General features: G+C 41.3%; 2 protein-coding genes across 6 annotated transcripts in view; one reads left to right on the top strand and one right to left on the bottom strand.

Moving 5' to 3' along the window:
- TDRD1 (tudor domain containing 1) overlaps positions 1-11,612 on the bottom strand; it is a gene marked incomplete at its 5' end in the record, with an annotated part of 32,472 nt that extends 20,860 nt beyond the window's left edge. The window contains 9 exons of one of the 3 annotated variants that reach the window (XM_082222562.1): positions 33-176; positions 2,366-2,542; positions 3,230-3,331; positions 6,840-6,891; positions 9,259-9,364; positions 9,981-10,101; positions 10,326-10,390; positions 11,035-11,121; positions 11,345-11,612. In XM_082222562.1, the coding sequence (XP_082078688.1) occupies positions 33-176; positions 2,366-2,542; positions 3,230-3,331; positions 6,840-6,891; positions 9,259-9,364; positions 9,981-10,101; positions 10,326-10,390; positions 11,035-11,121; positions 11,345-11,612 (1,122 nt within the window). The remainder of the gene's footprint in view (positions 1-32; positions 177-2,365; positions 2,543-3,229; positions 3,332-6,839; positions 6,892-9,258; positions 9,365-9,980; positions 10,102-10,325; positions 10,391-11,034; positions 11,122-11,344) is intronic. The other 2 variants (XM_082222564.1, XM_082222563.1) reach the window with 2 other exon arrangements.
- Positions 11,613-15,547: 3,935 nt separating this feature from the next.
- CCDC186 (coiled-coil domain containing 186) overlaps positions 15,548-24,497 on the top strand; it is a 49,740-nt gene continuing 40,790 nt past the window's right edge. For 2 of the 3 annotated variants that reach the window (XR_014219844.1, XM_082222568.1), the window contains exon 1: positions 15,548-15,700. The gene's annotated coding sequence lies outside the window, so the exon portion shown is untranslated. Of the gene's footprint in view, positions 15,701-20,427; positions 20,487-24,497 lie in introns of those variants that run through there. The other variant, XM_082222569.1, reaches the window with a different exon arrangement.

Raw genomic sequence — 24,497 nt, 5'->3', positions numbered from 1 at the left:
GGTAAAGGTGCATTGTGTAAACTTATACTTACACAGGGTGGAATGTGCGCAATATCTTGGTGCAATCGTTTAATTCTATTTAGTGGTAAATTCTCTCCATTTCCATAATCAATATATAAAACCAGAGCACTCTTCTTAAGGATATCCACCTCTTTTATGAGCACTCTGTACCAGGTCTGAACATGAACAAATTATTTTACATTATGATTTATTCTTTTTTAAGAAGAAAAATGATTCTTCTTCAACATAACAGTTGAACAACTACAATGGCAATTTTAATACCAGATCCTTCAATACATTTTTGTGCTTTTAAGCTAGTATCAGATGTAATTTAGAAAACAGAATAACACGCTGGACTTACTATGATTAGTTCATTTTCTGCAGGGAATGGAGGAGACTGTAATTGTGCTGAACTGAAAATGTTCAGTTTAACTGAGATACTAGTTAGTCAAACAATTCTACCATGAGCTGCTAATTCATTAATACTTGATTTATTACAGTTCACATCTTACTAGTAATCCAAAACACAGGTGTTTTTATCTTACTGCTACTGAATTACAGATTTACCCTACATTTGCACTAGGTTATCACAGCTGTGTGTGTGATGTTAGTGTTGCCATAAGTCCAGAATTTCCCAGACACAGTCGGTATTCAGCTCTCAATAACAGAGTCTGGGCGGAAATCAGTGAAATGTCTGGGGAAATCCAAACTTACGGGACACCCATGTTGGCATTGTAGATTTTGGTGAATTTCATAAAAAAATACCTTTAAAAACTCTTTTTTGAGATTTTGGGGGGAAAAGCTCAACAACATTTGTGTCCGGATTTTCACTTTTTGAAATATGGCAACCATGTCAATAGTGCAGACTATTATATCTTCAGATAATACAACCATTAGAACTGCACAAGCAGAGATGGGAAACACAATGGTTGCAGCACACCCCAAATATTTATTGTCCACTCCCTAGTCACCTAAACTGATCCTACTCCCACGTGTGTGTAGTTTTTAATCTTTCTATAATGCTGCCTCACAAATGCTAGTTTTAACCCAAGCCAAAATCTTTATCATGTCTTCAGATTCCAACAGCCCCTCTGCCCCAAACACTTACTGTGCACATTTATTTTCCAACAGTTACTAGCAGTTACCCGCAGGCAGATGGTTGATGGACTCAAAGTAAAGCTCATAGAAGTACAGATTTGTCAAAAGTATCGTTTTCACAGCATATCCTAGGGTGCCACAGAATTTTAAAAAATTAAATCACACCCCAAGGGTTTCCTATAATTCTGTTCAGAGCTTTTTCGTCTACCTTTGCATGTATAGATTTTCTCTTCTATTAGGTGAGGTTTTTGAGACTACTGGGAAGGTTTTACTAGTTTATTTCCTTTTATTGTTCTAAATATTAGTAACTGTGACATCACAAGAAAAACACCTATTATTTTGTGTTTGTTGTGAACTGTCATACTTAACAGATAACAACTAAGAGGAAGATTTTAAAAAACAGTCCTTGGTTTCATCCCTCTAAAGTTAACGGGACCCCTGACCATTAGGTCCAGTCGTGGACGACTCTGGGGTTGCGGCGCTCATCTCGCTTTACTGGTCGAGGGATCTGGCGTACAGCTTCAAGGTCATGTAGCCAGCATGAATAAGCCGCTTCTGGTGAACCACAGCAGCGCACGGAAATGCAGTTTACCTTCCCGCCGGAGCGGGACCTATTTATCTACTTGCACTTGGTGCTTTCGAACTGCTAGGTGGGTAGGAGCTAGGACCGAGGAACAGGAGCTCACCCCATTGCGGGGATTTGAACCGCCGACCTTCTAATCGGCAAGCCCTAGGCTCTGTAGTTTAACCCATAGCGCCACCCGCATCCCTCTACTTGTACTTTATTGTATGCCTGTGGGAGTGTCATTTGAAGCTATTGAACAATCCTACAGCATTTAAACTGCACTTTTATTACCATTTTAGTTTATATTTAAAAACATTTGACCTATGTGACAGATCTCAGGTGACATAACCCATTATAAAATTTAAAATGTTACTTCAGAAAAACCATCTTGCCCTGATGAAAATTCCCAGGCATAATTTATTCAAGTGACCCAACAATTTTCATCACCTTTATCTAGCAAAGGAAAATCTGGAGCAAATAACTGGCGTAGAATTATATTGCCAACCACCTCTCACTTTGGCAAAGTTATACAGTGCTGCTCACGTCAGTTACACATACACAAACAAGACTTAAGTACATATCTCATTTTATGAACACCTATACTTTCTAGAAATCAACAATGATAAGTTGCTGGCTGCAGGTTCTCTTGGACAGCCAACCACAAACCACCTGGTCCTTGAGTCCATTTGATAATTAAATTACCTGATCCAGGGTGTATTGTCCAACACTGACTTCACCTTTGGCAGGAATATATTCACCTTGGTTAATTCCATCGTAATCCTTCAATTTCACACTAAGCTTATTAATATTACTTAGAACTTCTGGAGATTTGACTTGAATGTAGAATTCACTTGGATTATTGAACTGTGTTACTGTTCCCTAAATAAAAAGAAAGCCATATAGCGAGAAGATTGTCTACAATGCTACATGTCATCAGTCAGAATGACTGCCGTTTACCTGCTAGTGGCTAGGCTGGGTGAGTGCAGACAATGATTTGTCCTGACTGCAGCTACCAGGTGTGGGGCAGGTAAAAATGGGATCAGCTCCCAGGAATTCCCTAGAACAGTTAGTGGAGCAGTTTTGATCCTATTGGCTTATATAGTTCAAAGGGGATTGCTCTCTGCGCCCATCCGCTTTAGTACTGAAAACTCCCTTTTGATCGGATGGTTGCTGATGACAGCCTCTTTTAAGTAGTTACCTGGCGTCACAATGATGTCAGGTGATTGACAGGTGGCTGTTGCCTTCCTTCTGTCAAAGCTGGACTGCAGAAAGAAAGGGTCCCACCTGCTGGATCAAGTTCCCCACCCTTAATTTAGGTTATACAGGGAAGAAAATGAAAGCATTCATTTTCTAATCAGAAAACTTCAGCAATCAAAACAATAAACAAGTCCAACTGTGTTATTTAAGCAATATATTCTCTCTCTCTTTCTCCCTCTCTCTCACACACACATTTTTTAAAGTTAAAAAAAGGTTTGCTCTTTGTTGTTTGCCACCTTGTGGTGGAGGGTGGGCAGGAGAGAGTGCAGAATACACAGAACAAAACAACGGGTTGAAAGCTGAACTTACCACTATTTTCATATTTTTCTTGAACTCCAGTGTAGTCAGATCAGAATACATAGTTTTCTTGCCCTGCTCTTCTGTTTTGCTGGTATTCATAGATAAATTTTCCTATGGTAAACAAATTATTTTGCTTGCTTACTAAGCAGAATATGCAACCACTGTATTAAACTGTTTCAGTGATCTAAAATACTTAAATCATGTAAAGAAGGTGGTAAGTTAATGAAAGGAAGTTAATGGAACTAATGATTCCTGTTTGCTCCTTCCCCCCTTGCAATGAATCTCCAGAAGATGGACAACCCTCCTGAGCTCTACCAGAGTCAGGCAGACTTCAGCTGAATTTCAGGAAGTTCCACTTTACATCAACCAGCTCTCCATGATATATTCCCCTAAATAAATTTTCAATGAGTGGCCCCACTGCTACTGAAACCCCACTGGCAAGAGAAGTTTGGACTGCAGTGTAAGAAGGATCAAAGTCAAGGGTAATTTTGAAGACTATAATAAAAATATTAAAGTCATTACGTATCTTGATGGTCATGTCACCCACACAGTCTTTTTACAGAACAGAATAAGTGGCATTTTGAGATACCATAAATGTAGTAGTATTCACTATAAAAGAGGCAACAGCTTCAGCAAGAAAAGCAGAATATACTTACTGTCATTTTAAAATGACAAGAAATTGAGAGGCTGTTCAGAAAACAGTAAGGAGTTTACATAAAGTGGGAAAGGAAGGAATTTATCATGTTTAAAATTTGTATCAATAGAGAAAAGGCAGTGAGAGTTGAAGCTAAAGCAGAAAAGACAACAGAGAAAATGCTTGCAATTAGGCACTCATTAGCTGGCTAGCCGTCATGTAGTTAAAATTCTTTCCCTGCACACTTCCATAGGACATAGTGCCTATTCACTGTAGCCACAGCAGTTTGCAATGTGCAGTAACTGCTATATTGATGAAGATGTGGGCTGTTCCAATTTTCTCTAGAAGTAGGGAAGGTATCACAAGAATGGGTGGAGGAGTGACCAGCTCCCAAATCTAGGTTGAACTGAGTGTTATTGGTTAGGATACAAAATCCAGTGATCACACTTAAAATGCTTTCTTCTAACAGAACTTCAAATAAATTTAATTGCAAAAGGAGTTGTTTGTGCCTCTTTGAATGCTGTTCAGAGGTCCATAACCCTTATAAGAAAGAGGCTTTTTAGACACAAGGGGAGGCACTATAGAGGAAATGGAACCAAAATAAGCTCACTGCACAATGTGGAGGCAATCTCATGGTTCTCTGGATTCCAGTTTATAATAATAATAATAATAATAAATTTTATTTATATCCCGCCCTCCCCAGCCGAAGCCGGGCTCAGGGCGGCTAACAACACTAAAATAGTGCAACATTATAAAAACATCATAAGAATTAATTAAAATCAAAATTGATGGCAACCATAAACTAAAGTATTGTAAAGATTGCCAAAGGAGGGAGTCAGGCTGTGCCCTAACCAAAGGCCTGGTGGAACAGCTCTGTCTTGGAGGCCCTGCGGAAAGATGTCAAGTCCTGCAGGGACCTTGTCTCTTGTGACAGAGCGTTCCACCAGGTTGGAGCCGCAGCCGAAAAAGCCCTGGCTCTAGTTGAGGCCAGCCTAACCTCTGTGTGGCCTGGGACCTTCAAGATGTTTTTATTTGAGGACCGTAAGTTCCTCTGTGGGGCATACCAGGAGAGGCGGTCCCGTAGATACGAGGGTCCTAGGCTGTATAGGGCTTTGAAGGTTAAAACCAGCACCTTAAACCTGATCCTGTACTCCACCGGGAGTACCGCCAGTGCAGCTGGTATAGCACCGGATGAATGTGATCCCGCAGCGAAGACCCCGTAAGGAGTCTCGCTGCGGCATTCTGCACCCGCTGGAGTTTCTGGGTCAGTCTCAAGGGCAGCCCCACGTAGAGCGAGTTACAATAATCCAGTCTGGAGGTGACCGTCGCGTGGATCACAGTGGCTAGGTCAGGGCGAGAGAGGTAAGGGGCCAACTGCTTAGCTTGGCGGAGATGAAAAAATGCCGCCTTTGTTATAGGTGCAATCTGCACCTCCATGGAGAGGGAGGTATCGAAGATTACACCCAAACTCTTAATGGACGGTGCTGGCACTAATTGCACCCCCGCAAGAGATGGGAGTTGCCCCCTCAATCCCATATCGTCCCGTCCCAGCCAGAGGACCTCTGTCTTCAAAGGATTTAACTTCAACCGGCTCCCACGTAACCATCCAGCCACAGCTTCCAAGCATCTGATCAGTGTGTCTGGGGCCGAGTCAGGATGGCCATCCATCAACAGATAGAGTTGGGTGTCATCAGCATACTGATGGCAGCCCAGCCCAAGACTCCGGACAAGCTGGGCGAGGGGGTGCATAAAGATGTTAAAAAGCATCGGGGAGAGAATCGCACCCTGAGGCACTCCACACACCAAGGAGTGGCGGGATGACAGTTCCCCCCCCAAGCGCCACCCTCTGTCCCCGACCAGAGAGAAACGAGCGCAGCCATTGAAGGACTGTGCCCTGGATCTCCACGTCGGCGAGGCGGTGGTCCAGAAGTTCGTGATTGACCATGTCGAAAGCTGCTGACAGATCTAGAAGAATCAGCAGCCCCGACCCGCCTCGATCCAGCTGTCTACGAAGATCATCTGTTAGGGCGACCAGAGCCGTCTCGGTCCCATGACCAGCGCGGAAGCCGGACTGGAATGGATCCAGAGCCGATGTTTCATCCAGAAACCTACCAAGCTGTTCAGCAACCGCTCTCTCAATCACCTTACCCAGGAATGGAAGATTTGAAACTGGGCGGTAATTGGATAGATCTAAGGGATCTAATGATGTTTTCTTTAAGAGCGGACGCACCACTGCCTCTTTCAGTTCCCCTGGGAATGTCCCGGTGCCAAGGGACAAATTGATGATATCCCCCAGGGGGGCCCGCACCTCGACTGGACATGCTCTAATCAGCCAAGACGGGCACGGGTCGAGAGGACAAGTGGTGGGCTTTCCAGCTCGGAGGAGTCTGTCCACATCGGCTGGGGATATCCGGTCAAAGTGGTCCAATACTGGACCCGAGGACAGTCGAGGGGCCTCCAGTTCCTTTATTGTATCCAAATTGGCAGGGAGGTCATGGCGGAGCGACAGGACCTTCTCCGCAAAAAAAGCTCGCAAATGCCTCACAGCTGTGTGTCGAATTGTTATTTAAATTTGGCTGTCCTTCGAGGGACGTTAAAGACCGAATTATACTAAATAATTGTGCCGGGCGAGAGCTAGCGGATGCAATGGAGGCCGAGACGTAGGACTTCTTAGCGGCCTTCACTGCCATCTTGTAGGTTTTCATAAAAACCCTATAAGATGTTCTTGAGGCTCCGTCACGGGCACTCCGCCATACTCGCTCTAGCCGTCTGAGGTCCCGCTTCATTTTCCGGAGCTCCTCAGTAAACCAGGGAGCCCGGTTTCTGCAGGGTGGCAGAAGATCCCTTAAGCAGCTTCAAGTTCTCTAATGCCAATATTTTACTGTACTGCTGAGCAAAATATACTATTTGATACACAGTACTATCATCTGCAGATGGTAATAATGCCCCCTCCCCAACCACACAAGTGAACAACTCTAGTCATACCTTTTTCTTGATTTCATCCAAAGATTTTGCACTATCTTCAACTTTATCGGCACTAAAAATGAATTCTGTTCATTAGTATAATTGTTCTGTAAAGGTCAAGCAGTCCTGAATACACTCAAAATTGACCCACTTAAAGCAGTAAGCATTTATATGTTGCTTAAGAGACATAAAGTAGAGCCAGTTTATAAAACCCTTTACAACTTACTTATCAATAAACATTGAAGGCATTATTAGTCCTAATATCTCTGCTTGAATTGACTATTTATTAAGGTAGAATGAGCATTTTAACTGTACACTTCCCGCTCACCCCATTTGCAGGGTGCATGCTGGCTTGGCGCTTCAATCCTGGTCTGTTTAAACCAGTTTCTCATTATGCTTAAAGTGGGGGACTCTAGTTTATTAAACCTTCTTAAGACACAGTTTGATTCTGTTTGTAAACTAGGTTTTCATTTTGTGACCAGTTTTCAAAACTCCCATTGTTCTAGGCACATTTTGCAACAGGGAATTTCATTAACGCAAAGAGTTCTGAGTTCAGGGTGCAATACTGCGCCTAAGATTTCAGATTAAAACAGCAGAGTAGAAGGAAAGGAGGACCTCTTTCTGCTTCCCCGCTTCCAGCTACTCTCTGAAGACTGTAGAAGAGACCCTCTTAAGATTAGGGGGTGGGCAGGGGAAGGACTAGACCATGTGAAAAATGTATATAATACTTCAGAAATATTTTAAGATTTCTTCATTTTCAGCTTTGTATTCTTATTTAAAAAGCATGCCTAGACATTCCATTGTTGCGCCCATAACCTAGGTTTAAGGTGCCATTTAGCTCCTAGCTTTCATATCTTAGTTTCTAACACAGTTTTTGACATAATGGGAGACAGACTAGGATGGTACTGCTGAAGGTGGTGTGACACAAGGTGAGGAAAGAGAATGGATCAACATTCATTCTAAGAATGTTATATTCAAACATGGTAGTAGCAATTTTCACTTCCATTCTTTGAGGACAACATACAACTTGGAATTCCAAAAGAAATAAATAGACCACATATTCAAAAATGCAATACAGCATACCTAACTACACAACAGTAACCAGAATTTAGAGGATACTTGCTAAAACTCTTCATCACTTAGAATTACAATCATCCTATAACACCTAATTCAATTTTCTGAGTGCCATTCTTGACATAGCCAAAAGAGCCATGCATATGAGGAAAGTATCAGAAGACAGGGTAAAATCTGCAGGGTGCAGAAGTACAAAAGAGAGGAGGACCCTAAACGGGAGAATACCCTAGAAACTAGTCCAGTTAAGACTGAGTATATGTGGAAAGTGGACTGCTGTGGGTGGGAGAGAAAAGGGAGTGGAGTAACTAAAACCCAAACATAACCACTCCAACATTTTGCTGCAGATCTCACTTGTAATTCTATAGCCCTTTGCAGTATATATCTTAAGTGGTGGCTCCCCGACTGTTCAATGCTCCCAAGAGAGGCTTGCCTGGTGCCATCATTACATGTCTTTAGGCGCCAAGCAAAAACATTCACCTTATCCAGGCCTTTAGCCATTAAATAATCTATGGCCTGTTAAAGCTGTGGTGGTGAGTACTGTTATTATGAACATTTTATTATTATTATGATTATTTTTTATTATGCTGTCTGCTATTATGCTTTTGTTATTGATGCTCCATAAAATGTGTTCTTAATGTTGTACACTGCCCTGGGATCTTTTGATAAAGGGTGGTATATAAACTGAATAAAAAACAATAAAATAAATAACTAAATAATATTGAATTGAGACCTGGGCTTTCTTCCAAGGACCTCAAGATGCTGCAAATAACATGGGTTATTTCAAATTTTATCATCAAAACAAACCTGTGAGATAGCTTAAGTTGCAAGATCATGCTGTAGTTCCTTGTATTTAGTCACATAAAATCTGTGGTGGCCCTAAATGTACAGTGGTACCTCTGGATACGAATGGGATCCGTTCCGGAGCCCTGTTCGCAACCAGAAGCGAATGCAACCCGCATCTGCGTGGGTCGCCGCTTCCGTGCATGACAGCATGTGCGAGTGGTGAAACCCGGAAGTAACGCTTTCCGTTACTTCAGGGAGTGCAACCCGAAAGCGCTCAACCTGAAGCAACTTCAACCCGAGGTATGACTGTACATGCTAATTCACACAAAGTGCTTGAGCATCATGATCTGAATGGGAACCTATGTATTCATCTAAAATATGAGCAGAGTTCTGCTTAAATATGCATATGTTCCTCTTTCTGAAACATGAGCACTAATGGGAGCTATATAAACAAGAGCAGCCCTACTGGATCAGACGAAATGCCCATCAAGTCCAGCCTGTCTAGTAGCCAGTCAGATGTCTATAGGGAAATAGATACAAATCCAGTTATCAGAGGAAGGATAAATTTAACGTATAAACTTACTTATGTTTAACTAGCTTACAGACGACACTATGCATTTGCCAGTCTTTCCTTTGACACTCCACTGAACAGTAATAGACCTGCTTACATCGTGTGCATCTCAAGGATCCTAAAGAGATTAACACAGCAACACAAAGCGTTGACATTACAGTATGTGGTCAGCAATTTCTGATTCAGTATCCAAGATTTTCTTCTGTGTTCCCATTAAGTTGATGGTCTTTAAAGTCAACCGCACATAGTAGAATTCTGTAATACTAAGCCTCTAGGTTTAAAAATCTTTATTATCCATTGGCATAATTTTGAAAACATCAATCCCCCCCTGCTTTGACATGGAAAAATGTAAGATGTTAATCAACATGGATAAGGTACCCTTGCATTTAGATAAAATATTAAATATAAGTATAGGTTAATTTTTATTTGTACGCAAATTAAGTTCATTCATGAATCTTACTTACAGTATCCAAAGCACTCTACACACAGTTGCCTAGTAATCATTCATACCTAATTCACAATTTTTGTTCAGATGTTTGAGTTGTGGTTGAGAAATGATGGCTTGTCTAAGATTACTAAGTAAGTTTATGGTAGATGAAGGACACAGGCTTTAACTGACACTTGAGTTCACTTTCCAATTTATAATAATAAATCATAACTTCATTTTTTTTTAAAAAAAAAGCTTGCAAGGTAAGAGGTTGCACTGTCTATCAGATGAGATAACAGAAACCTACCAGACATTCTACAAAAATGGCATGTGGACCGGTGTAATTGATCACAGCCTGTGGATAAAGTATTGTCAGGAGCGCTCTGTAGTCTTCTCTGCTTTGCATGTTGTAAGGCTGAAGCATGCACCTGCAATATACATGTAGAATAGTTTGAGCAACATTTATATGCATTAAAATAGTAAAATACTGCCACATAAATAACAGAAATGGAACCGGCCCCACCAAATTCTACTGTCACATCCACAAGGGAAAACACATGTACTATCAGGGTTAACAAAGGAAGCTGAAAATAACATTGCCACTAATGGACACATGTAGAAGAAAATTCAGACTCAAATCTTGCAAACTCACAGGACTTAATTCATTTGCTGAGGATGGTAGGAAGGTACTGGCGCCATTCATGGCTTCTGATTTCCCTACAATATAGAATAGTAATGTTTAGATATGACCTAGTTTTTCCAAGTAGTAGTAGAAGGGAGATACATTTCTAATAATTAACCCAGTTGGACAACCAGCTAGAGTTGCATGCTATGCACAATTAGGAGTAAGTTACGCTGAATTGAGATGGACTTACTAAGTACAATATTGCACAGCATGAAATCAATGCTTAATCATTAAACATTTATATTAACCACCACCTAAAGTTGGTAGACTATTCCTAAGCAAGCTCATAATGAGATAATTTAAAGCTGCCCATATGTAAACAGAACTCAAGAAGGCAACTGCCAAGATTAAGTAATAGCTACTCATTGTTCTTAACACTTACAGAGAAGTGATTTGATAACAAAGCTTCCAATTTTTCATCTATAGTAATGGTTGATTTTCTTTCTCCCTGCCCCCCTTTATTTTGCTTTGACACCAACAAAACAAAACCACGTGTTTACATCATTTGTTACAAAAAATACAAAATTAACAAAAAGTAACCTCATAAGTTCTGACAATAAATCTTCTTACATATAAATCTAACTTCCCGTCTTCTCCATACTTCCTTTAATATTTACTAACTTGTTGCAGTTAATCAACAAGTAATGGTTGATTTTCTAATAAAAGAAAACTTAACCTTCTGCACAGCTGAGCTTCAACACTGAAGTCTGGATGGGTGGGTTGTGGGTGGAAAATGACTGAGACTGCTCATACGATACAAAAACTGTAAAAACACAGCACAAAAATGTTTATTGAAGAAAAGCATTTGTTATATAATACACATTTTAAAGCTGAGGAAGTGCACAACTGGAACAACTAGCCATTTCCATTTTCAAAGGTTTCAAAAAGAAAGCAATAAAACAATTTAAGTACTATAAGTGAAATTGCAAAAGCAACACAAAAGATTAAAGGTATTAAAACTATTTTAAAATGAGGTATTTTCCTACCTCTCAGTTCCCCTCCATTCATTTCTGATGTGGTTCTCTGTCTGTTAAAGCTACCATGGCAGCCATCATAACTGCTTTCACTTGAATTACTGTTACGAGTTTCAAAAAACATGTTAGCCTGCTCACAAATCGAGAAATTGTTGAGAAATTTTGAAGTTTTATCTTCTTCGGGTAAAGAGCTTTTGAAGTTGGGACCTGTCCTGGGACTTCTCAGTGATTCATTTTGAATTTTGAGTTCTTCATTCCTTATAAAACGATTTTGTGCCATCCTGTGCGCATCCGTATCAGAACAATTCCCTGACAGCTGTAAAGTTATTAGCAACGAGGAAGATGAAAAGAATAAAAAGCAATTAGCAGCTAAAAGAAAATGTGTTGAATTTTTAAATATTCCAGACCAAGCAAATTTTCAATTTTCTGTATTCTTTTTTATTAAAAATAAAAGTGGAATAAAATAAGTTGTTCTACAGAAAATACAAAAATCAGTTTTAGCATTAATGTCTTCCCACACTAGCTTCAAACAATCATATTAGGGATTTAACAAAACTGCTGGCACTCCTGAAGCCTTGGGGCATGTCCTCAAGGGACAGCCACATGTTGATGTTTATTGGTACAATCCAGAACTCAGTCAGGTAGCATCAGGGCTCAATGGAGCAGTGTGCTGCAACTGCAGCCCTGCCACTCATTCCAGAAGGGTGTAAAAGGGGTGGGGAGGTAAACTGTTGCACCAGTATGGAACTGGGACACATATCAATCCTGGATCAGGCCTAATGCAGTCATGTGACAGGAGTGGAACCAGTTTGGGATCCAGTGTTCCAGCTGGAGGAACAGGGAACTCAGTTCAAGTCAACCAGCCCAGAACAAAAGGGGTATGAATTGCTGTGTTAATGTCCTTGCTGAAACAAGTGAAAGCAGAACCTGAGGTGGCATTTAGCAGCAATTCCCAGTAAACTATCTTGCATATAAAGCCAGTTATCCTGTTGTTTTCTAATAAGGAGAAGGCAATGAACACCATAGCTGTCAAATGGCTTATATGCACCAATCCAGTTCATCAAAGTTTGTACAAAAGTCATCAGCAGATAAGCAACAATGCAGAAGGTGATGCTTCCACAATGTGACTGGATACTGCAAATCAACTTTACAAAAAATACAAAGTTTAATCTTTAATTGGAAAGGATGGATTCTCAACCCACACAATTGCATCAGCAGATCTTGGCTGTTACATGGGCTGTACATGTGCTCCTAACTCCCCACCGATCCACCTCTTGCATACGGCTAGGTATGCACATAAGTGGGAAAATGCATTAAAACCCAAGATAGCAGGGGCTATAATTTCATTTCAATATATAGTTCTTGAATCCCTCCCACTTGCTACAGCTTTTGGATAATCCCCTTCTCATTTAAAATAAGAGAAAACTGTGCAAGAAAAAATGGCAACTTACAATAGAGCAATGCTAATAGAGTCCTTTCCATGCTGTTCTTATTTTCTACCTGCAGGAAAATCTGTCTCTCTCTCCCCTTTTCCTTTACAGTACAGAAGCCTTTAAAAGAAAACCTTATTTATCACCTCAACACTCTTCTACTGCATGCATAGATACGGCCCTCCAATTTCCATTCTACACGTCTTAAAACAACTGGCTGGCATGTAACTAAGCTTTACTCAGTGTAGGCCACTGAGATTAATGAACCTAACTTGGTCATGTTCATTAACTTCCATGAGCCCACTCCAAGTTAACCTTAACCAAATATCACCTGATCATTTTACGTTGTGCAGAGTGCACACTGGTGAGTCAAATCTGTGCATGCCGTAGAACTTAGTGAACTTTGATCACTCAGCACTCTTTGCACAAGGACAGGTAAGGGTAGCGTGCCTTAAGTCAGGCCCATTAATTTCAGTGGGTCTACCCTGAGTAAAACTTGAATATCACCTCATTGACCCAAAGCACCTTAACCCAGAAGCAAGCTACCTGATTTCACCAGGATTTAGTGAAATCAGATAAATGTGAAAAAAGATTGTGGAATAATATCAACTGTTACACAAGCCACGCATGGAGGGGGACAATGGCAAGGCAGATGTGGGTTCACGGTTAAAACCAGGGACAACGAACCCGGCACTCTCCCCGCGTCTGGGCTCCCAACTTCCCCTGACCATTAGGCAGAACTGGATTTGGGTTTAATGAGGCCCTAAGCTACTGAAGCGGGTGGAACTGGCCACATGACGCAGAAAAACTATCTGCGGAGCAGACAAACGCCAGCTCCCTCGGACTATAAAGCAAGATGAGCACCGCAACCCCAAAGTCGTTCGCGGCTGTACAGTGGTACCTTGGCTTACATACGCTTCAGGTTACATACGCTTCAGGTTACAGACCCCACTAACCCAGAAATAGTACCTTGGGTTAAGAACTTTGCTTCAGGATGAGAACAGAAATCATGCTCCGGAGGCGGCAGCGGGAGGCCCCATTAGCTAAAGTGGTGCTTCAGGTTAAGAACAGTTTCAGGTTAAGAACAGACCTCCAGAACCAATTAAGTTCTTAACTGGAGGTACCACTGTACTTAACTGTCAGGGGTCCCTTTACCACTTTACCTTTTAAGCTACTGAAGGTAATGGGGCCCTTTATATGTCCAGCTGTCCTTTGTCAACAAAAAATTGTTGCTATTTTTTTGCGTTGAATATATGCTACATAGTAATTTATGGACCCATTATTACATCATAGGAGCCTACACAACACAAACACTGTTGCTGTATGTAGGTTTTATTTTATTTGTTTTTTATCTTATATTTTGGAAAAGTACATCCAGGTTATTTTCCTTTAATTTTTTCTTGGGGGCCCCAACAGAGTGGGACCCTAAGCTATATAGCTGGTTTAGCTTATCCGGCACTACCACTGGCCAATGCTGCCCAGGAGTTGGGAGTCCAGAAGTACCTGGAGACCTACTGGTTCCCCACCTCCCCACCCCCGAATTAAACAGCAAACCGCCGCGGGCCCTGCCCTGAAGGGGCCTAGCGATGCTCACCCACGCGGGGCCCCCTCTGCGGGCGTTACCTGAGGCCTTCCTACTCCCAGCCCTGCGCCCCCGGGGACGGAGAGACGAGGACAGCTGCTGAACGCGAGGAGGGAGGAGGTCTTTTAAAACCAGCTCCTTCTCCTCGATGAAACCCCGCCAGAAGCCTAGAAACGCGCTTCAGCTCGCTGCCGCCACGTAAAGGAAAGAAATAACGCCCTCGACGACGACGCCTCCCCGGCTCTCTCTCCCCGCTCCGGGCGCCTCGTGCGCCGACCTCCGAAGTTTTATGCCTAGCTTCGCACCACTCCCCTCCCTCGCGAAAACTGCCGCGTAATCTCAAGGGCGCATGCGCTTGCCTCGCGGGCGACAATGCGCTCTGGTTAACCTGAGCGGGAAGGACTTGCGGGGCGGGGTGGGGGGGGGAGAGAGAGAAGCCAGAAGTGGGGGCTGCAAGGAAGTTAAAACGAAAGGCAGTTCGCGCCGTTTCTGCTTTGCAGAGGCACGCATGCCCGCGCCACATCTTTTGCAGCTTTCCAAACCTACAAAATCCGGGCGCCTGTTCTGGGTGCGAAGGGGCTAATTAAAAAAGCGTCATATTGGAAGTTCTAAAACATTTTATCTCTTGGATCTGCTGTTTTCTGCATCATTTAGGTTTCCAAAGGGGCCATCCTACCCACTATTTAACAATCCTGGTGGTTCTATGGACCGTCTTTTGCACGTCGCAAACTGCGCTCACCCGAGGGGAATATTAATGACAGTGATTTTGTACTAGGCTCCAGTGCTACACTACTTCCTCCTCCTTTTTTATACTATAAAATCGTTTTTCAATTGAACAGGCAATCGGTTCTGGCGGTGGGGCTGTGAAAGTTTTTGCAGTCTGACTCAGTAAACAGCAGCTCTAATCCCCTGAACCCCGTGCGGGGGGGAACCTGAACCGACGCACCCAGCCAGGTACCAGGGAGAACCATCCCCCTCCCGGTTCCCTGTTGCTCTTGTCAATGGCACGCCCGTGGCAGATGATAAAGGCTGCAGAGCTTTCTGGTGACTCAAGCTGTTTGGCAACGCGAGGCGAGGTGCGCGACCCGTAGCCCTCTTTCCTCCCCCCCCCCTCTCTCCTCCTCCTTGCAGGCGGATAAACCAAGTCTCGCCCCGCCTCCGCTCCTCCTCTCTCAGCTGAAACCACTCTGGTGTCTGCGGCAGCCATCTTTGTTGATGTGTCAGCTTTCAGTTCCTCTTAGGAGCTTGCAGCAGGAACAAGGGGAGGAGGGAAGGACGACCCCTCGTTACTATTAGCAATGGGAGGGCAGCTACGCTCGCCAAAGATCTTCTGCTTTCCAGCTTCCTAGCAAACTGGTAAGAGCTATCCTGGCAGGGCGGGTGTTCAGACGTGGTTTTTTGGAAACACAAGCAATGTGGATTGATGTAGCTTGCGAGAGCACCTGTTACTAGGCAGGAGGAGTGGGGTGGGGATGGCAGATCTTGCCTGGTGTGTTTTGTTTCCCAATTGCTTCTTTAGAGTTTGAAATGGTTTCGATGCCCCTGATGCTGAACCTTCTAAGGTTCCCGGCATGTTTCCTCCCTCCCTCCCTCCGGAACATTTCTTAGCATAGTAAAACTAGGCTGCTTCTCCGTGTTGGATTTTTGGTTTTTTCCATTTCTTTTAACCACATTTTTGGCTAAAAGATGGACTGAAGTCCCCCTCTAGAAATTGAAATACAAACTGGTGTACCTGCTTTACCAGGAAGTGAAATAATAGGTGAGTACCTTGCCCTCAAGGACGCACACGCACACGCACACATACACATCATTGTATCATACTGTCTGAATTCCCCTGCTGGTTCACATTTCAGAGATGCCTTTGTACAGGTGTGTGGGTGTCAGCTGTCATTAGAAAGCTTGTCTGTCTAGTAGGCTTTTTGTTTATACATCAAAAGTTGTCAGGTGGCCAAATTGCTCAGGACCTTTAACATTCTGACCCCAAATACTTACGGTTGTTCTCGGAACATGACACCTTTTATGAACACACACCATCAGTAATAACAAGAGTTGCTTAATAAAGTATTGTTCTGTCCCATGCAAAGCTTGGGGAGGGATTGTATTTACTGGGTTCAGCTTTATTGATGTCAGTTTATTGTGAGATGTGGAATTTGTCTAAATGTAGTATAGGAACAGACAATGCAATACTTTCATTCAGTTAAGCTTCGTAGCTCTTCTTGGTTCATCTGCTGTGCTCTTCTGTTCTGCATAATTTGCATCTGAGGCTTTTTCTCAATGGAAAATGTTTCTTACCATTTGTACCTGCTTCAAAGCATTGAGATTAGGAAAGCTTTTTTTCTATCTTGGTTTCTGCTATTTCTTTCTTCTGTTATCAGTTAGTAGCCTTTAGATATTGCACAGCAAGTGTTTTTGCTAATCATCCTCCTGAGATTTAGAGCCTGATTCTATATCCCTGTTTGTTTAGGAGTAATGCTACTGAATTCACAGGCATTTACTGCCAGGTAAGTGTGCATAGGACTGCAGCCTTTGTTATTGTCTTTGATGTTGAGCTATTAACAATGGGCTCTATGGCTTCCATGTTGGAAAACCAGAAGGCCTTATTGCCTGTAAAACCATACAATATTATGAATGGTCACTTACATTATGGCCCTAGTCCCAGAAAGCAGTTCGTTCACAAAACCATTCCACACAGTTTTTCCACAGTATATTTTAATGCTGCTACAAGTGTCTTCCTGGGCTGACTGTGACAAAGATAAAATCCTATGTACTGAAGCATTTGTTTCAGTCAAGTGCCTTTTCTCATTTTGGGGTGGGTGAGTGCCTTTCCCTTTGTTAATAACATTATATATATTAAAAATAGAGTTTGGTTATTGATATATAATGATCCACATAGCTTAGGTACAGGTTAGGGTTGTCTTGTATTTCATTTTTTATCTGTACACTTGATAATTGTTGTGGGCTATGCAAACAAAAGAACTGTTATTTGAAGGCTTTGCTGTGATGTGATTCTAAGGCCAGCTGGTATGAGCTGCTGCTACTAGATCTGTTTATTTTTAAAACATTTATTTCCCATCTTTCTAGGCAAAAGAGTTATTCAAGGCAGGTTCCCAAAATAGCAAAAAAGTGCAACATTTATTAACATTAAAGGATATGTAAAAAAGAAATACTGAAAAAGAAGTAAGCCGACAATATTGATAACTGAAATAACGTAATCATCTCACCTCAAAAAACTTGGCAGAACAAAGGTATTTAGGATTGGTCTTAAACATCTAGAATGAGTGTGTAAGATGTTTCATAGCACCTACTGTACTGCACTATTCCAGTGTCGTGATCTGTAATACTCTATTGGCATCTCAGGCCAGTTTCTCTATATTCTTTGCCTTTCTATGTGTTTACATAATGGGTTCAGTGTGCCCAAAGGATAACTGATCAAAGCTTATTATTTACAAAGTTTTAGGTGCTGCTGTCAAGTACTCATCTACTCAGTGTAGGTATCTGCAGAAAGAGCTGTGCGCTACTGCTTATCACGCTTTGTCCAGCTGGAAGTGGAGGGCTTGGACTCAAACAGTTGAGGGTTCGAAATGGATTTAGCGTAAGGTCTTCAGCTCCTCTTAATTTGCCTCTGACAGCTGTCATTATTTCAAGTTGTTGCAGCTATGCATGTATATGTATAAGATCAGGTTGATAGGCTAACTACATTTTGGCAAGTGTCTGAATAATAAATATATCTCTGCCTCTGTCTGTTACATTAAAAATACATTCTCAGTTTAAGCAACCATTTTTAGATTGAAAAAAGGAACAGATTGGATATAGTAATTTATTTTGTCAATAAACTGTTTTAATGCCTGTTCCTTTTGGAACTTGATTGGTTGGTTGCTGCCCCCTTACTGTGCTAAAACCCAACATGAGAAATGAATGGGAATTAAATTTTGAGCTGTAATTCTCCTGTTGACGGAAAGGAGCAAAAAATATTGGAAGAGAGTTGCCTCTCAGAAATATGCTTCTGAGTTTTCCTACCACGCTACCACACCCCTGCTTCCTATCAAGCTATTATTTGACTCTGTGTAGAGACTTAAATATCATTTATGATAATAACCAAGTAAAAAATACTTTCAGTAGAAATACCACCTTTATTAAATTTATATCACAAGTTCTACATTGATTTTTCAGTTAAATCCTGACTGCAGTTTGTAAATCTTGATGTTGCCTATCCCAAGCTACCAAAATTAAACATGAATAACAATTCCAGTTTCTGGAAGATGCTTTGACTTGGATTTTCCTGGGAAATGAAGTTCTAAAGTTCTGCATGCTAGTTCTGATTTGTTGCATGTGTGGTAAATATAAGATTGTGTTCCTAGATGCTCTTAAACTTAAATGAAATGAAATGCAGAGATGGGGCATGTAGGGCTTTCACGGTCATTATCAGTGCCCTGAACTAAGCATTGAAGTAGTGGTGTCATGAGTTTTCAAGCAAAGACTCAAGCATGATCAGGCAAGAACAGCCTTGCCTGAGACCCCAAACAAACCAAACTCTACTCTCATTAATCCTATGGGGCTCTCCTTCCCAAAGGTCCAGAAACTTACTTTGGGGCAGAGGAAATGCTGGCAGATGTTCCGCTCCCATGTCCAACAGACGACTGGGACTACAAGCCCCAGAATCCTTGGCAGGAAATAAATACAGTACTTTATTCACCATTTCTTCTAATGGGAACACCCCAGAGGGCGTTCCCTTGTGGAAATAATGTGGAGAGCGTAATTTTCCTGCAGGAGTCCCTGATCAGAAATGACATTCCGCCAGGGTCTAGGAGTATCTACTGCCTGCACCTACATCTTTCCTCTGTCCCAAACTGAGTTCCTGAACTTTAGGAAATCAGGGAAGAGAGTGGATGCTTTGTGAGCGCCTTCAAATCTTTGTGACTTGGTTATTTAGAATTTTCATAAAGGTCCAGCCCCTTTGGGAGCACACAGTTGGGTACTTCTACAACACTGGAACTTGCTTGTCATCTATTGATATGTCATTGTTATGTTTTTAGTGGTACTTTCTCCCAAGTAAATGCATATAGGATTGCAGTCTTGGTATCCATATATGCAATCAAAGTTAGAATAGGCAGTAGCAGATTACCTGGTAGCAATGACCATCCTACAGTGTGCTTTATGAACATGCCAAAGCTTTATGAACGTGGCAAACCGAATGACTGTTGGTTTTGTTGTTCATTTGTGAGGGAATGCTTGTTGACAAAATACTTACTGGGTCCACAAACAGTAGAAATGCTGTGTCCACAAACAGTCAATAGAATAACTGAATGTGATTTACTTGTTACCATGTGATTTAGCAATGGATACCAGTTATTTCAATATCCTGATGTAGCTGATAATATGACTATGTATACAAAAAGAGAGGTGTAAGAACTGAAGCCTGCCAGAAAGTGATGTCTTCTGCCATGAAAGCTCTGACACTTAATTCTCAATTGTGTGGAGGACTGGCTATGGCTACGGAGTGGTGAGGAAAAGTCACTCTGCCTATGTTCTGAGGTGCTGTCCTTTATTTGTAAGCAGAGGGTTGAACATTTGATGTGCAGTGCAATTTTACACATGTCTATTCACAAGTTGCACAGACTTCAATACCACTTACTTCCATGTAAGGGTGTGCAGGATTGCCATCTTAGCTATCTTTTCTGATGTTGGCTTTGGGGCAGTGATGAGCAACAAGCTTTAATCTTTGTAGCCCTGCAATAAGGGAAGGGGGGGGACCATTTCTTTTCAGTCTTGCAAACCTGAAAAGTAGTGGATCATGGACCCTAAACTGCATAATAAGAGAGTTGTGTTGTGCAGAATGGGCAATGCCCCAGCTGCCAGAGGTGTACACCAGCCACAAAATCTTAACTTGTATCTGTAGCTTGGGGAAGCAGCCCAATCTATTTTGCAGCTGCTCTGTGTATTTCTAATGCGACTAGTTACTCAGGACCAAATTAGACATGTGAAAAATGAAGCTGTGCTCTTCCTACCCCTCCACCCCACTCTTGCTGTCCAATTTACTATAATGGGGAATCTATAAATGACTGTAACTTATTTCCTCTCGCCAGAAATGGATGGACTTTTCAGGCATAGGAGTCCCTCCAGAGTGGATTGAGCCTGTCAAATAGTAAGTTTTGTGCAGAGTACCAAGGTTTGTTGGTTTTTGTTTTTTAAAAAGGAAATTAGCTTCTGCCAGAATTGGATGCAATTTACAGACATGGTTGCCCCTTCTGAGGAAGAGAAAGCTTGCTAAATGTCAAAATGATTGCTTACAGTGGTTCTCCTGCAAATACAAACTCACTGTTTTGGGGTGGGGAAAAGAAGAACATGGATAAGCAAGACTTGGGTAGGTGAAAGAACGTGTTATCTCAAAGGTCATTGGTGAAAGGTGTAATTATACTGCACACCACCACAAGGATACAGTGGTACCTCGGGTTACGAACTTAATTCGTTTCAGAGGTCCGTTCTTAACCCGAAACCGTTCTTAACCTGAGGTGCGCTTGCGCTAATGGGGCCTCCCGCTGCTGCCACGTGATTTTCGTTCTCATCCTGGGGCAAAGTTCGCAACCTGAGGTAACTACTTCTGGGTTAGTAGAGTTTGTAACCCAAAGCATTTGTAACCTGAGGTATCACTGTACTGACAGCAGACCTGGATGCAGACCGTTGGTCAAAACTTTTCTTGGTACATCATATGTATTTCTAGCCAAAATAAGTTTAAAAACCAGCAACAGCCAGCACCTGATCCCAAGGCCATGGAAAAGCCACTAAATATACAGTACAATAACAATGATTTCAAGTTGGTTCTGGGTCCAGGATTCCCTATATTCCTGTGCTCTCTGGATTTGGATGCTCCCCGGAAATACTGCATTTTAAAAATCACTGCTGTGCTTATATATTAAAGCAAAGCCTAAATGACAAAGGGACTGCTCTGTACTTGAGTGAAGATGGTGGGGTATTGTTTTGACCCTCTAGTCTAGATTTTCTAACCACAGTGAAATAGTTTTCCAAGGCACTCCAATCACATTGATTTAGGAGATGGATGCTAAAATAACTACTAAAAACTATGTTTGCTGTTCTCATGCCTTCCCCTGTGTAAGTCAGTAGAGAAAGAGATTGACAGAGAAAGAGGGAAAGGTAGAGAAATTTCATGGAGAATGAGCAGTGTTCTAACACCACTACTGACCTTTTTTAAAAGGCATTTTTGGTTTGTAACAAGAATGTGACTTTCAGCTTTGTGTATTATCTTCCATGCTGTATTTCTGATTGCAAACCCTTAAATCTTCACAGATCTGTGTGGTCGCATAACTTTAGTTTACCGAAGATTTTCCTCCCCAGCTATTTTATTTAATTCTCAGTTGACTTGTTCCTGGTGTTAATCCATTTCGTTAACTATTACCTAATGTTGGATTGGTAAAAATACAGCCCATGTAGTTAAGCAGTATAGTGTAGTGAACTTTACCTTGGAAATCATCTATAAGCAAATCCAGAACAGAATGCAGGTCAGGTCATTCTATGAAAATTATTATGGGATGACTCATGGAGGACATAAAATTAGGAAAGCAATATTAAATATTGAAAATATAGTGAGATATTGGAAGCAAAGAAATCTACAGCTGAGCTGAAGGTGTATAGCTGCTGTTGATGTTTAGCATTAGTCACTAGATAAATAGTTTCAGGCATTTCATCTTAAAACCAAAATGGAGTATTTGCAACCTTAGTCCTTCTCTCTTTTTTAATGAAACAAAATAAAGAATGTAAAGAAAAGGCTGTCTATTAATTTAAAACTTGGGTAATTTTTGGTATAGCATTTTGTCTGCTGTCAATGTGGGCTGTGTTGCATGCAGGTGGAAGAATGAACTTGGAGAACTTATTTGGGCAAGGTCATGTTCTACAATAGCAAAAGGACAGCAAATACAGTCAAGTGTGGTCTGTCTGGGATTATTTATTTACTGATGACACAGGCATTCAACAAGCAGTGGGGAATAACGTACAGTATTTTCCTGTCAATTTATTTGCTTGGTTTAGACCAGGGTTTGAATATTGGGAACATCTTCCTTGCCTGCCCATCCTCCTTCTTCACTTCCTAGTTGGTGGTAACCATAGGTGTTGTTGTTGTTTTGTGATGCCTGAATTGGTTACCACTAGCCATAGTTTAGCTTCAAGTCCACTTCAAACCATGACTCTGATTCCAGTTTAGAGCCATGCTATGGCTAGTTTGCCAGATAGGGCTGGAGATAATTTCAGTATATAAGGAGGAAGGGGGAAGGCATGGCAGCTTGGTACATGTGACATCTGAATTGAGTGTGGCTAGAGTACTGGGAAAATGTTAACATCTCTATGGCAAATTGATAAGTCTTTAGGAAAGACATTGAGATCCTAAACAACCATTAAGAATGCACAATTATTAAGGTTTCTAAAAAAAGACGGGAAAGGTTCAACCAGGAAAAGAAGTCAGTTGCTGATTGCCCCGTGAGCTTTAATATTTCTGCTGTTTTTGTGTGAAGGGCAATTCTTTATAGTGTTTGCTTTTCTGCCCAAAAAAATTCTGAAGGACATTGAAAATGTCCACCCCTATTTATTATTCTGTACATCAGGGTTCACTGTGTTTGTTGTGAATTACAGTATATATATTTATGTTTGGGGTCGTGGGCTGTTCCTGAGACTGATGGCTGACTGTCATCTTTGGAGGATATTGGCATCTTTCACTCCAAATTTGTTTGTGTATGTGCTTTCCCTTTCTGCTGCCACATCTTTATCAAGTTGCATTGGTGATCTGCCTTGCTTTTCTTGCTTTGATGCATTTTTTTAAAAAATTGGGACCAACAGATACTGATGAAAGTAAGCAACATTGAATAAAATGGTGTGGTACTGCCTCAGCTTCAAACCCCCCCCCCCTTTGTTAGCAGTAAATTTTATTTTGTCAGAACCACTCTATAAAATATGTTAATTTTTTCTTCTTTAGATCTTGTTCCTGTTTCCCCATACATCTTTTACCAGATGTTTAGAGAGTGATCAGTGCTATTAACATGCTACCGTAATAAGCAAGGAAATAACACTGATTTCATTTATTATGTTTAGTTTCTTGTCCTTTTGAAGTGTAGTTAACAATATTTTAAAATATCTACAAGGACTTCTGATTTTACTAACTGATTTGAAAGGAAACATTGCATTTAAATGGACAGCTTAAACAAATTTCTAAAGCAGGCCTTATAGCACAGTCACTTGAACTTTACTTTCACAATAAGCTATAGAATCTTTGTTCCTTTATAACAAGGCGCAGCTCCCACTTATCTGTTGAGAGCAGGAATAGTCCACACAAAGGTTACACTTAAACAGCGTAATGTTATTTCTTTTAGTATTGTGTGATAACACTTTAAATACTATTAAACTAAAAATAATACAGATCTTCGGCTTCTAACTGGAATAAAAACAACATTTTATTTGTACACGTCTTTATCACTTTCTGTGACGGCAAAGCAGTATTTGTTGTTTGACAAGCATTAGAAGATACCCACTACTGTATAAAATAAAGTGCTGGCTATAGAGCATCCTGTTTACTTTGCTTTTTTGACCTTAAGACATCTAAGAAAGAGAGGAAATGAGCTATTTGTTTTGTGCTCAGTTGCTTAATGTTCTGTCTTAAAAGGGATTTTATATTTGGATCGTAGGAAAGTCTTAATTATATATATTTAATGAGAAAATGAGAGTACTCTGCACTATTCTTCTAGCAACAAATAAAAATAATATGCAGATGTACATAAGGAAGCTTCTTACTATATGTCTTGGAAAGTGCTTTGTCTATTTTTCTGGCCTCTGTGGGTTTGGAGACCTCTCAAGATATCATCGTAACAATCCATTAATCCAGGGGTTCACAGTGGGTACCTGGCAACACCTTATTAGCTTATTTGCTGGTGACATTGCTATCATCAAAGCCCAAAAGCTGCTCTTCCAGAGGTAATTAAAACTATAAATGATTGTTGGGTGGTGTTTGGTTTCTTTATAAACTATGACAAATCAGAGACCTTGTTTTGGAATGTGAACTTGCAGATTCAACCAGATATTAGATGATCCACCAAACTTGTTCTACCTCTTTGCAATGTTTTGGGGTTCTGATTCCTAGGAATCTGAACAAATTGCT

The sequence above is a fragment of the Podarcis vaucheri genome (assembly GCF_965113315.1).
Source record: "Podarcis vaucheri genome assembly, chromosome: 5".
NCBI lineage: Eukaryota > Metazoa > Chordata > Lepidosauria > Squamata > Lacertidae > Podarcis > Podarcis vaucheri.
Note: the sequence above shows the minus strand (reverse complement) of the source record. Positions and strands in the feature narration are given on the sequence as shown.